Raw genomic sequence first — 13367 nt, 5'->3', positions numbered from 1 at the left:
TTGTCAAACATCAGTGTCACAGTTATATAAATCTATAAGAGCTCAACTTATATTCATGTTTAAATGTAAGTAATTTATTTTTGGGTGAAATTCGATAATACGATTTGAAAAAAGTGGGATATACAAGGAGTTGACCAAGCGTAGAGTGGGTGACCTACCTGCCAAAGGGAATCACACGCTCTGTAGCGTTGAATTCTTTATAGAGTTTAATCACTTCATGCACATTTGATGCTAATTAATTTCATCGTTTTAATTCTTTTATAAGTATGCATACATTTTCTTTCTTCAGTTTCAATTTAATAGTCTCGATTACAAGAAAACAAAGAAACTAAAGTTTGGTAGTTTTAATTCTTTTGGGCAATCTTTGATTTATCTCTTTTCATCTCTTCACCAAATTTTCTTTTGTTTCTTGTGGCTGAATTAACTAAAGAAAAAACTATTTGTTTTCGAGATAAAAACTAGAAAAAGAAAAGAAAAGAATGGGTCGGATTCCATGTTGTGAAAAGGAGAATGTGAAAAGAGGACAATGGACTCCTGAAGAAGACAACAAATTGGCTTCTTACATTGCTCAACACGGTACTCGTAATTGGCGTCTCATCCCTAAAAACGCTGGTAAAATTAATTTGCACTTCTTTAATCAAGTAGGAATAGTCTTATAAAGATCTGATTATCCATCACTCTGCTGAATATTTCAAGACAAACTTTTAAAAACAAACAAATGTTTGTTAAGGTAAAGATTTGGTTTTATAATGTACATACATATAAATGAGCTGGTGAAAATTTGTTTTTGTAGGATTGCAGAGATGTGGGAAGAGTTGTAGACTAAGATGGACGAACTATTTGCGTCCTGACCTGAAACACGGACAGTTTTCTGACGCTGAAGAACATATCATTGTCAAGTTTCACTCTGTTCTTGGTAACAGGTATGACCTTCTTTATATACCATCTCTCTTATGATCATAATATTTTCTGTACGTTCCATTTTCTTGGATGTAGAAAATTAATGATAGACTAAAAGTGGCGTGTTTTTAAATAATAAAATTATTATGGAATATTGATGCTTCAGACTGTTGAAAAAAGAAACTGAATGAATTTCTCCACAAGTTTCTTGGGAAACAAGAAACTGAATATCGGATCTAACTATAGCAGGAATTGCCTTGTTATATATACTTAACTACAGAGTTTTAATTTTTTGAGTCTTAAAATGAATTGCTTCTTCTTAACACCTATTTGACTCAGAAACTAAAGGTTGTAATCAAAGTTCCAAAAAAAACAAAAAATCTAAAGGTTGAAAGATTGCTGATGATATTATATGTTTTTATTTCCAAAAGAGCAATAGTTAGCAAAATTTCTGAGGAACAAGAAAGTGAATAAGAAAGACATAAACCTTGCTTAAGTTTTCTTTTGACGTATATGCATGGTTCAGGTGGTCGTTGATTGCGGCGCAGCTTCCAGGTCGAACAGACAACGATGTGAAAAACTATTGGAACACGAAGCTGAAGAAGAAGTTGTCGGGAATGGGGATAGATCCAGTGACTCACAAGCCTTTCTCGCACCTAATGGCAGAGATCACCACTACACTCAACCCTCCTCAGGTCTCTCACCTCGCTGAAGCTGCACTCGGTTGTTTCAAGGACGAGATGCTTCACTTGCTCACCAAGAAACGTGTTGACCTAAACCAAATCAACTTCTCAAGCCCTAACCATAACCATAACCCTAACAACTTTAACCAAATTGTTGATAACGAAGCTGGTAAGATGAAACTGGATAATGGTAATGGGATAATGAAGCTATGGGACATGGGTAATGGATTCTCGTATGGATCATCTTCCTCGTCCTTTGGGAATGATGAAAGGAACGAGGGATCCGCGTCTCCTGCGGTTGCGGCGTGGAGGGGTCACGGTGGAATACGTACATCAGTGGCTGAAACGGCGGCAGCGGAGGAGGAAGAGAGGAGGAAGCTGAAGGGAGAAGTGATGGAACAAGAGGAGATTGGATCTGAAGGAGGAAGAGGAGATGGAATGATGATGAGGAGGCAACATGATCAACATCAGCAACATGCGTTTAATGTGGATAACGACTTGTGGGATTTACAGGCTGATGATCTCATTAATCATATGGTTTGATCTTTTTAATAGATTTACTGTTTACATTTTCATTTTGGATCCCGTTGGTAGTTAACTTATGGTTATGACTTATGAGTCAGTAGGAAACTTTTTTCCTGGTTGTTTACAGATACTAATAAGGTTTACTCTTTTTATGACAATAAATGTAAATAAATACGTTTTACTTTATACGAAAGCTTATATTAATTGGCTTGTGCCTATAGAAATAGCATACTTACGAAATTTCAAATACGTCACTTTTTCGGCAAATATTTCCATTAATTTTAAAGAGTGATTATAGAGACAAAATACAGAACCATTGAAGTACTTATTCTTACATATCACATGACAAACCCCAATGTTTCGAAAAAAAAACACCATCAGCATCTTTTTAACAATTGCTGAATTTTATTTTCTTCCCAGAGACGAAAGCTTTTATCACGAGAAGCAGTAGCAACCAGATCAGGTTGTTTTGGGTTCCAACAAAGCTGATCCACACTAGCAGCACGGCCCTTGAGTTCAAGGTCTTTAACCTTACTCTATACCTCACATTCGTAAATAATCAAATTACAAAGAGTAAATAACTCGAAGTGATAATAACAAAGATGATAACTCAATTTGCATCAAAAGGTCCACCGAAACTACACTAGTAGCAAACACCTAAAGGAAAAAACATATCATATGTATGGTAATGATAATATTTATTGGGATGCATAAACGTCAAAGTAGAGTTTGTTACAATATAATGTTCTGTTGTTTATTACATGTTCAGTTACATGTCAATTCTCTATTTTCAAAATTGATAGCCTAGTCTCGGTCTAGCACATCTATTCGGAACCGAGCTGAAAACAAGGTTTGATTCTATCAATTATCCTAACAGATCTTATATCTTTAGAACTAAAAAACTGAAATCGAATTGGAATTGAATCGAGAAATGGATTTCTATAATATAATTTATATACTTATAAATATTGACTATATTTAGTTTAAGATAATTAATTAATTACAAATATTATTTGTAAACCAAAATACAAAAAATCGAAGCACCATAATATTTTTTTATCCAATCTATTTAAAACTATATGAATCATCCAAATATTTTTATCCGAAAACTCAAAAAATCTGATATTTAATATGAAAAATCTGAATTTTCTTATTTCTAATCCTAATCAACCGTAAAACTAGAACCGAATCAGAATCGAATAAGATATGAAGTTACGTCGGATATTAGCCGGTTTCCAAATTTTGTTACCCGAACTTAACCAGAAACTGAATTAGCCAGCCGCTCGAATGTTGGGCCGTGTAATGGGCCCATTAAGGAACCTATCTGTCGCTACGTGGCAAAACTTCACCCGCTCGAATGAAGAGAAGAATCTATTTAAAGCGTACCGTATCGACTGCAAACACTTCAACTTCGAAACAACCCAAACCCTTTGAGATTTCCCAAGATCGATTCAAAGAAAGGTTAGGTCTCAATTAGTTATCTCGATTCGATCCATGTGTTTGTTTTATCTCTTGATTCACTGTTGGCGCAATTTTGATATAAAGTTTCTGAATTGTTGGATGATTTGCCTCTCTGTTTGATCAAAAAAAGTGTAATCTTTAGTTATTAATCTTGATTTAGATTCTTAATTAATTATCTACGTCTCATGATTTGCCTAGCAGCAGTTAGGACTGTTCAAGCTATGGCCTCGAAAAGGATTAACAAGGAGCTTAGGGACCTGCAAAGGGATCCTCCAGTCTCATGCAGTGCTGGTGAGTATCACCTTCTTTAAAGTTGGGATCTTTTCTACTTACCAAGACGCAATTGGTGATGTTGTTTAGGTCCTGTGGGAGATGATATGTTCCACTGGCAAGCAACTATTATGGGTCCATCTGATAGCCCTTTTGCCGGAGGTGTGTTTCTTGTTTCCATCCACTTCCCGCCAGATTACCCCTTCAAGCCACCAAAGGTACTAACAACAGCAGTTTCGTGTGGTGGAGCTTATTGACTTTGTTTATCATCCACTTCTGTGGTTGTTTACGATTGCAGGTTTCTTTCCGCACAAAGGTTTATCACCCGAACATCAACAGCAATGGCAGCATCTGTCTTGACATTCTTAAAGAGCAGTGGAGCCCTGCGCTTACCGTATCCAAGGTGATCATCAGTCTGTTCCCACTTCCATACTTGTTCTTGCTCAGTCTCTGTTATGGTCATGCCTTTTGTACATTCTCTCTGTTGTGATTGTTCATTTTTGACTAAAGATTAAGCTTAGATTTTGGTCAGGTGTAAGTACTCGTGATATGGTATTAGTCTAGTGATTCTGTAAGGGCCATCTCTTTTATTAGGAGTTAGTTAGTTACTTCAAGGCCTTCATTATCAATATTGATGACATTACATCTGGATTTCCATTTTTTTTATGTTTTACATCTTCTTGAAGATACTTCGGTTGATAAAAATAATGTTATTCAGTAATTTGCATAAGAGTTGAGTGTTGTATTTTCCGCAGGTTCTTCTGTCGATCTGCTCATTGTTGACAGATCCAAACCCTGATGATCCTCTGGTTCCAGAAATAGCTCACATGTACAAGACAGACCGAGTCAAGTACGAGACCACTGCCCGTTCCTGGACCCAGAAGTATGCTATGGGATGAGCGGGGATTGGCAATAATGACCTTATCTGAGAAGGGGAGAAATAAGAAGGATAAAAAAAAAACACTAGTGTGTGGCTTTTGCTTTATTACTTTTATTATCTTAAGCCGTGTGTTGGGGTGTGTACGTACATGAACTTTTCTACAATTGAGATATTGCAATGCTTAGAGTGAATAATTGGCTATTATGTGATTAAGATGTGTCAGTCTTTTGCTAATGTGAATGACGAACATACAAAGTTTGCCAATAATATTCATTGCTTGGTGGGTTAACTACTTTACAAGCAGAGTAGCAGTGAAATGATTTGGGATACATAAACGTCAAAGTTTGTTACCAGTATAATGTTATGTTCTCGGCTCTTTTCAACTCTTTATTACATTTTCTGTTACATGTCAACACACTATTTTTCAGAAATGATTTGGGATACATAAACGTCAAAGTTTGTTACCAGTGACGTATCATCGGCTGATTATTAACAAACTTCCATGAGTCTTTTTATTTTAATATTATATAATCCTATGTTATGATGATAACCCTAGTCTCTTTTGTGTAGTGCTTGTGCTTCTTTCTAAATATGTAATTTTAGTATGGACTTTTTCTTTTATTTATCAGACTTTGATTGTTTGTAGCTAACAGCAGCGAGGAGGACTATTCAAGCTATGGCTATCAAAAGGATTAACAAAGACCTTATGGACCTGCAAAGGGATCCCCCAGACTCATGCAGTGCCGGTGAGCCATCTTTTAATTGTAGACTTTATAGCACCACTACTTGGTTTTGTATAATTGCTTTTTGAATTGGGGATCTTTTGTACAGAGAATTTAGCAAACTCAGTATCAATTTTTTTTTTTTTTAAAGTAATTTAGATTGTAATGAAATTAATGATATGCATGCTATTAGGTGCTGTGGAAGATGATGATTTATTCCACTGGCAAGCAACTATTATGGGTCCAGCTGATAGCCCATTTGAAGGTAACAAATTGTTTTTTTTTGCATGTGAAGCTTATTGAATTTTGTTTATCATCACGTAGACCCTTGTTTTTCCTTCCTTTGGTAATCATCAGTGGTTGTTTATATGCAGGTTTCTCTCCTCACTAAGGTTTATCACCCGAACATCAACAGCGATGATGGGAGCATCTGGATTGACATTCTGAGACATAATTGGAGCCCTGCACTTACTTTATCCAAGGTGATCATCAGTCTGCTTCCACCACCACTTCTTGTTGCTCTGTTATGTTATGGTCATGCCTTTGTCCTTTCTTCTCTGTTCGTGATTATTCCTTTTGACTAAGGATTTGGGTCGTCTAAGTACTCGTGATATGGTATTAGTCTAGTAATTCTCGAAGGGCACATCTCTTTCATTAGGAGTTAGTTGGTCAAGGCCTTCATTATCAATATTGATGACATTACTATCTTATATGTTTACATTAGTAAATTGCTTGAAGATACTCTGGTTGATTATATGAAAAATATTCTTGAATTTGCATATTCAGCTTAAGTGCTAAAAAGACTTGGGTGTTACATTTTCCACAGGTTCTTCTGTCTATATGCTCATTGTTGACAGATCCAAACCCTGATGATCCTCTGGTTCCAGAAATAGCTCATATATACATGACAGACCGAGCCAAGTACGAGACCACTGCCCGTACCTGGACCCAGATGTATGCAATGGACTGAGCGGGGATTGGCAATAATGATCTGTGACAGTAACATTGCGCCTTGTCTAAGAAGAGAAAGAAAAAAAGGAAAAAAAAAACTGAATGGGGCTTTTGCTTTAATAGTTTTTAATATCATAAGCCATGTGTTGTGGGTGTGTACATGAGCTTTTTACTATGCCTTGTTAAGATATTGCAATGCTTTGATTATATGATTAAGATGAGTCAAGTCTCTTGCTAGTGTGAACGAAGAAGGTGCAAACTTTGCAAATACTATTCTTTGCATTTGTGATCAACATAAAATACTAACAGTGAAATTATTTTGGACCAACACATTTAGATGATCCAAAAAGGATTATACGGTGTTTGATTCCTATTGGCCCTTATGGTTTGTCCAACAGAAAAAGTCCTGAGAAAAGAATATAGTGAATAAGACTTGTTCTACAATTTTGACAATATGCATGGTTTTCTCTGGAAAAATATCAACATGGTACTAAAGCATTTAAGGAGTTAACTGAGCTACTTGTTTTACTTTTTCAAAATCAATTAAATCTAACTTAGGTTTCATTACAGAATATGGTAATTCTAAGACAGTAATAACTTAAATAAAAAACATAAAAAATTGTAAAATGTTGTAAGAGAAGCACACGAGGTTCTCATCTGAAAAACTCAACAACAAAAAAGGAGATACTTTCATATGATGATGTGTTGCATGGTGATTTATTCACTTTAATCTTATGGTTTTAAATTTAGTTATTAATTAGATTATTAGATTATATTAAAATGAGTAATATTTTATTTATGAGATATTTTTGTTTGAGAGTTTATGTTGGGTTAGGTTTCATTAAGAAGATTGTTTCTAAATTGCGCCAACAACTTGTCAATATTACCTATATGTTGATAAGGTAAAAGTAGGACTCAAGTTGCATTTGCTATTTGTAGATTTGAATGATTTTTTCTTCTTGCCTCTAAAATGTTCATTTCTTTCCACTAGGTTTCTGTAAATAATGGACTTCAACATCGAGCAAACTCTCACCGCATGTGAATAATTTTCAAATTGAGGAAATAACAGATAAGGGGTATCCCCTAGACATTAGATGTTACAGAAAGGAGCATTAGCAAAGCCCAAGCTGGTTTCATTCTTGCTCAAAACACGATTTTAAATTCAAAGAGTTTGACAAAGTAATGATTTTGTATGTTCAAAACAGAACGGTAGAGAATTATCTTACATTATATTCATAAAAAGGAACATTAAAATTAGTATACCATTCTTTTCTTGGAACACAACGTTCAAATTAAATATACCATTCATCACCAAACTATCCTATGTTAATTTGTTTATCAGCGTTTTTGTTGTAACCAATAGGAAAATTAAGTTCAATATAAATCATCCACAAAGTGGCATACTGTACTGATTGATATATATTGTTGTAACCTATCAGCCGTTTTTGTTGCCACGGCAACGAAACGTCATTGTTTGAGAACGTTGCATTAAAGGCTCGCACGTTTCCGCGTCCTTGTAAGGCTGCAATCCAATGTTAAAAATATGTCATCAACCTCTCTCTTTTTAAGGAACTTAATTTTTAGTCTCTCTCTCTAACTTGGTGTTCCGTGATACCTCACTCAGTCTGCCAAGTTTTCTTTATTTTTATCAGTTCTCTTTAGTCACTCTGTGTGTAATCAAAGAACCATGGAGCTCAACTTCCTCTCTAGAGCTCTTCTCATCTCTCTTCTAATCGCCATAGTTTCATCTTTCTCATCCTCTACTGTTATCTCCGGTAACACTTTCTTGATTCTTTTCTTCCCCAAATAACTGTTTGAATGTTCTCAGTCAATTTGTTTTTTTTTTCCTTTTTTTTAAATGCAGATGGTGTGCTCGAATCTCAGGATTTGGTTATTGGAAGAAACCTACTTCAGGCCAAGAAAAGTAAGTTACTTCGCAATCTCATAAAATCTTGCTTTCCCCAACTTGTTTATCTTCTGGTCATTTAAAACTGAATCTCTTTGCATGTACTAGAATCTTAGTCAAGAGTTCCATTTTTTTGTTTCCCAATGTGTAAAAGCACAAATACAAACCGATCCAGATGGAGCTACCTCTATGTGGATCCGATCCATATTTCATAATTTTGATTCTGTTTTCTTTATCCTGGAGGTTTTTCTGTGTGTTTATTATGCTTACAAAATTCTTTACTTTCCTGGCCATCTGTGTATAATTCGACTTTTCTCTTCTTCTTTTTTTTTAATCCATGGTAACAGAATGTTCCCTGAACTTAGAGTTTATGAACTACACTATCATAACGAGCCAGTGTAAAGGTCCCAAATTCCCAGCAAAGGAGTGTTGCTCTTCCTTTTTAGACTTTGCGTGTCCTTACGCCGACCAGCTCAACGACCTGTCCACAGATTGTGCAAGCACGATGTTTAGTTACATCAATATCTATGGGAAATACCCGGCTGGACTTTTCGCTAACCAGTGTCACGGAAATAAAATAGGCCTCGAGTGCCCCGATATGCCTCCCAGTTCAGCAGCAGACGTAAACACAGCCACAACCACAACCACCGCTTCTTCTCGTATTTGGATGACCGCAGCTTTATTCGTGACTGTTTTATTGTTTCGAGGCCGATAAAGCCATATGTAATGCTTCTTGTTACAACCTCCGTGGAAGAGTCTATGATTTAGGGAACTTCAAAAGCTTCTAAATGATAATTTGTATGATTGACTTATGTATGCATCATTGTCTCTTCTATAAATTGGCCTAGTAAATATTATAAAGAAGATTGTGAAAGGATTTAAGTATATAAACCACCACAAGGTTTCAACAAGCTATGTTTAAAATACAGTGTGTATAAGTAACTCGGTCTTCATAATGTTTTCTATGCTTTGGAGGGTAAACAATAATGGAACACTATCACTATACATCTAGACATGTAAAGTACCTTGGAACTATTATGCAGTCAACTGTTACATGCCTCTCACTTACGAACCGAATAGCTTGGTATTGTATATCAGTATATGTAAGAAGTAAAATCCTGAGAGATTCACCACATTAGTCTTGATTTGCGACGGAACTGCTTCCTTGTGATACACCAAGGACCAGGAAACGTGCTTAACTGCACATAGTAATTAATAAACATGCAATTGCGTGAGCCTCAGGCGTGGTATGTTAAATATAGCACCTTCTAAGGTATGTTTCAGACAGTAGCACTTGAGAATTAATCTGTTGGTATTAAAACCGCTACGGAGATTGAGAAAGAGAGATGCGTCCGCTTAATTGTAAACCGCTACGATATCATCAATATAATATCGACTTACGTTACTGATAAGCTTTGCTCCATGCCATGCTGAGTCCACGCCGCAAGGAGGAGGGATTACTCTGACTCCATTGCATATATAAGAAGGAAGGTGGTCATGCAGTTCCTTCTCTAGCCTTTCTGGATACAGCTCACAAAGACAAAAAAAAACGCATAGGCATGTTAGTTAAGTGCTCTATTCTTTTAGATCGAGTTTCAAAGATGTTTCAAGTTGTACGAAAGAACTACTAATTATTCACTTCAGAGTAAATTCATGGCATTACAAAAGAGGTAATATTATCGTACCTGCAAGTCCTGGCAAACATGCGCTTCCTCCAGCCAATACTACAGTCTTGAACCAGCTATCATCCCCTGTAACTCCTGCTGCATCACAATGGTCCATACAGAGCGCGACTGCCTGATGCAAACTCATTGCCCGTCTGTTTTTGCAATGACATATACCAATAAAAAAAAAATATATTTTAAAATGGTCAATGTTCAGAACAACACACAGCCCGGGCATGAGATGTATGCAGTTTTATCACTCTACAATGATGTAATCTGAGAAAATATTAGTCACGATGAAAATAGTGGAACCTATTAACAAATTTTTGGACTATGATCAGATGATATAATTTCTAGATTCAGAACTAGTTCAGATTCCATATCCTAAATAGGCTTCAAGGTTTTATCTTTCTTAATCACTGATGATAATAAGTAGGGTAGGCCTTACAGTCCAGCAAGACGTGGCTGGAATAATATCTCCCCAGTCTGAAAACGCTCCCTTGACAGAGTAAACCATCCTTCGCCCGCAATTTTCATTGAAGCTTGTGTGTCCCTTGAAAGTTCAGCTTTATAATCGAGCGCCACATAACACAGGTTCTACGTTCGCATAACAAAAAAAGCATCATGTAAACCAAATTACAAGAAAGAGCTATACTCAGTTACTTCTTATGTTTAACTTTTAATAAATCATTTAGGAGACATTGTACATCATGTCTATCTTACAGCCTCGCACAGGGATACGTTGATTTACAAAAGAGCCATTTACGATGGAAACCTACGTAATGATTTGCTACCAGGAACAGGTTGGTCAATGGTAATACCTCTTTTAAAGTACGAACAGTGTAGAGCGATTGGAAGGTAATGTTGTTCTCTTGCATCTTCTCCTTAAGGAATCCCGTGAGTTTCAACGCTCCAAAACCAATGATTTCTACACCTATCTGGCGCATCACCTTGCCATGCAAAACTGAAAAACACCGAGCAAAAGTAACTTGCTTAGACACAAGTGAATGGTGAAGAGAGAATCAGATCGATACACAAAGAACTTTTTTTATAAAAATTTGAAATCTTCACACATATTCATTCATCTTTTTGACACAATTACTCAAATTCATTACCAAGTCTCTAAAATTATCTGAGAGAATACAAAAATAATTGAATCATAGAGATATAAAACAGCCTACTTGGAAGAATGGTTATGACTTGGAAACCAATGTTAACAACAATTCCTGAAGTCCGCCGTGCAGCATACAGGGCTAAAACAGCCTGAAAATATAGCACAGATCATTTATAATTTGCTTAAGACTGTAATAGTAATAAAACTAATCATGTTACAAGGAAGGCATTATACTATCTCCAGTTGGTGAAGTATCAAATTCAGAAATATAAAAAGAAAACACATAATATCATTTCTTCTGGGTAAAACCGTGGGAAATGAGGCTATATAAAAGCTGAATGAATCTCTCTGAGAAAAACACCGCTTTGAATCAGCAGAAAGCACTTAAGAGTGAAGAAAGGCTCGCCTGATTAACTGCGCACACTGCAGGAACATTCATGTCAAACAAGACATTTAGGATAGCAGTCTTAAGTTGCCGCCTTGATGCCTTGGCTGATTCAGTATCTGAAAACAAAAAATGAAGAAAACCTTAAAACCGGAACCGCAAAGATGTAATCTTGAAGTTGTAGGACTATTAGCTAACCATCAAAATGACAGAGGGGGAGTGACACCACTATTGGCTGCATAGAGGGCTTAACCTGCATCCTGTAAGAAAATTATCACATAAGAAACTATATATCCACATGTTACTTAGTCAAGAAATACAAAGCCAGGTGTTACTTTTAACAAAGAGGCAAACCAAACCTGGTGAAAATGGTTGCAAAGAACTGTTGAAGCCTGGCGTATATCGGTGTCTCAATGTTGCCAAATTCCTGGCGATCAAACTAGTAAGAAGTATCTTGTGTGCAAGAGAGAAGAGGCAATGCTTACTAACTTTTTAAATAAGAAATAGTAAACTGCTTCAGTACCAAAGATTATCTCACCAGAAAAGTTGCAGAACGTCCAGAAGGTGAAGCATACTTGCTCCATCCAAACTTGCAATATCCAGAACCACCTAAACCAAAAACGAAGAATTTGAAATTAGTAAACAAATACAACAGTGCTCAAAACAAAGAACAGAGCATACCATCAATGATTATAGATCCATGAACTTGTGCTCTCTGACCATAAATTCTCATGAAAGACAACTCTCCTGATTGACTAGAAAGCATTCTGCAAAAGAATAGCAACTAAACCTTGAATTCTCTTATACTCATCCCCAAACACATACACTGATTCTCCAAAAATATAGCTACTAAACCTAGAATCGTCTTATACTCATCCCCAAACACACATTGATTCATCTATTGAGATCATCACTAGCTAGTAACCGATAACAATCCTCAATATCGATTTCGTAATCTCACCGGAGAGGATAACCAGAGCGCAAACTAGTCTCCGCGAAGAAGATGGAGTCCCAAGACTCCTGCGAACACTGGAGATAGAATATCCAGAGACGATTACCACCAGCCAGACATCTCCACGCTTTGCAAGTCAAGCTCAATTTCACCGCGTCTCTCGGCTCCACCAGCATCAGAATCTGGATCAGAATATCCATCGGTAGATGATCGAACGCGCCAAGAGAAGAAGACGCCGGCGGCGACAGAGGAGCCTGAATCGCGCTCTGGCTCGCCGAATCCTTGCCGCTACTCGATCGGCTCCACACCGATCCCCATACTTTCCTCAGAATCATGGCCGAGTTTCCTCGTCGCGCGCGCGCCTCTGCCAGAAAAATTTTCCCGAGAAAACTAATCAGGGAAAATTTGGATAAACGATGGAGAAAACTTTCTCTCGGTAGTTTGGATGAGACTGACCGACGTGGAAGTTTAAGAAAGTGACACGTGTCTAAATCGAGCGCCAGGATTTTGTTACTCTCACGCGCGAAGTTTAGATGAAAGTGGTCTCGCTCACCGACTCAAATGTCAATCATCACATAACGATATTTTGTGAACCCAATGAAGAAAGTATCGAAGTGGTCAGGACCACGTGTTTAAGTTTATTTTAGTTTAATTTGTCTACTAATATAATTAAGAAAACACATTATTTGCAAAAAATAATAATTAAGAAAACACATTAAATACAGAATATACTCCCTCCGTTTTTTAATATAAGTCGTTTTAGAGAATTTTTTTGTTCCAAATCATATGTCGTTTTCGGTTTTTTATGTAAATTTTGTTAATAATTAATGTTGTATGGCTAATAGTAATATATCTTTTATTTTTGTATTGGTTGAATTGTGGTTAGGTAAATAATTAATGATGTTTTTGTTTAAAAAATATAAAAAATTAATAATTTTTTTAATTTACGTGCAT

General features: G+C 36.3%; 4 protein-coding genes across 6 annotated transcripts; 3 read left to right on the top strand and 1 right to left on the bottom strand.

The window, feature by feature from the left end:
- The first annotated feature begins 192 nt into the window (after positions 1–192).
- LOC103851848 (transcription factor MYB80) lies at positions 193–2741 on the top strand. The gene is made up of 3 exons (XM_009128718.3): positions 193–612; positions 794–923; positions 1427–2741. The coding sequence occupies exons 1-3, from the start codon at positions 480–482 to the stop codon at positions 2124–2126; spliced, it is 963 nt and encodes a 320-aa protein (XP_009126966.1). The 5' UTR covers positions 193–479; the 3' UTR covers positions 2127–2741.
- Positions 2742–3459: 718 nt separating this feature from the next.
- LOC103851847 (ubiquitin-conjugating enzyme E2 30) lies at positions 3460–6584 on the top strand. 3 transcript variants are annotated; one of them, XM_033283758.1, is made up of 6 exons: positions 3460–3569; positions 3771–3860; positions 3930–4057; positions 4138–4242; positions 5816–5923; positions 6268–6584. In XM_033283758.1, exons 2-6 carry the CDS (start codon positions 3791–3793, stop codon positions 6409–6411), a joined length of 555 nt encoding a protein of 184 aa, XP_033139649.1. In that variant the 5' UTR covers positions 3460–3569; positions 3771–3790; the 3' UTR covers positions 6412–6584. The 3 variants fall into 3 exon arrangements, with proteins under 3 accessions (XP_033139649.1, XP_009126963.1, XP_009126965.1); XM_009128715.3 differs by lacking the exons at positions 5816–5923; positions 6268–6584 and adding an exon at positions 4595–4928 and having other exon boundaries at positions 3461–3569; XM_009128717.3 differs by lacking the exons at positions 5816–5923; positions 6268–6584 and adding an exon at positions 4595–4928 and having other exon boundaries at positions 3494–3569; positions 3774–3860.
- A 1321-nt stretch (positions 6585–7905) lies between these two features.
- Positions 7906–9189, top strand: LOC103851845 (GPI-anchored protein LLG1-like). Its single transcript, XM_009128713.2, has 3 exons — positions 7906–8167; positions 8257–8316; positions 8646–9189. Exons 1-3 carry the CDS (start codon positions 8080–8082, stop codon positions 9011–9013), a joined length of 516 nt encoding a protein of 171 aa, XP_009126961.1. The 5' UTR covers positions 7906–8079; the 3' UTR covers positions 9014–9189.
- LOC103851843 (actin-related protein 8) lies at positions 9182–12943 on the bottom strand. The gene is made up of 12 exons (XM_009128712.3): positions 12423–12943; positions 12143–12228; positions 12000–12070; positions 11821–11888; positions 11660–11721; positions 11483–11580; positions 11144–11225; positions 10784–10926; positions 10411–10559; positions 9984–10117; positions 9700–9818; positions 9182–9497 (listed from the first exon to the last, which is right to left on the bottom strand). The coding sequence occupies exons 1-12, from the start codon at positions 12746–12748 to the stop codon at positions 9426–9428; spliced, it is 1410 nt and encodes a 469-aa protein (XP_009126960.1). The 5' UTR covers positions 12749–12943; the 3' UTR covers positions 9182–9425.
- Positions 12944–13367: the final 424 nt, after the last annotated feature.

The sequence above is a fragment of the Brassica rapa genome, chromosome A02 (assembly GCF_000309985.2).
Source record: "Brassica rapa cultivar Chiifu-401-42 chromosome A02, CAAS_Brap_v3.01, whole genome shotgun sequence".
NCBI lineage: Eukaryota > Viridiplantae > Streptophyta > Magnoliopsida > Brassicales > Brassicaceae > Brassica > Brassica rapa.
This window is presented reverse-complemented; position numbering and strand designations above follow the sequence as displayed.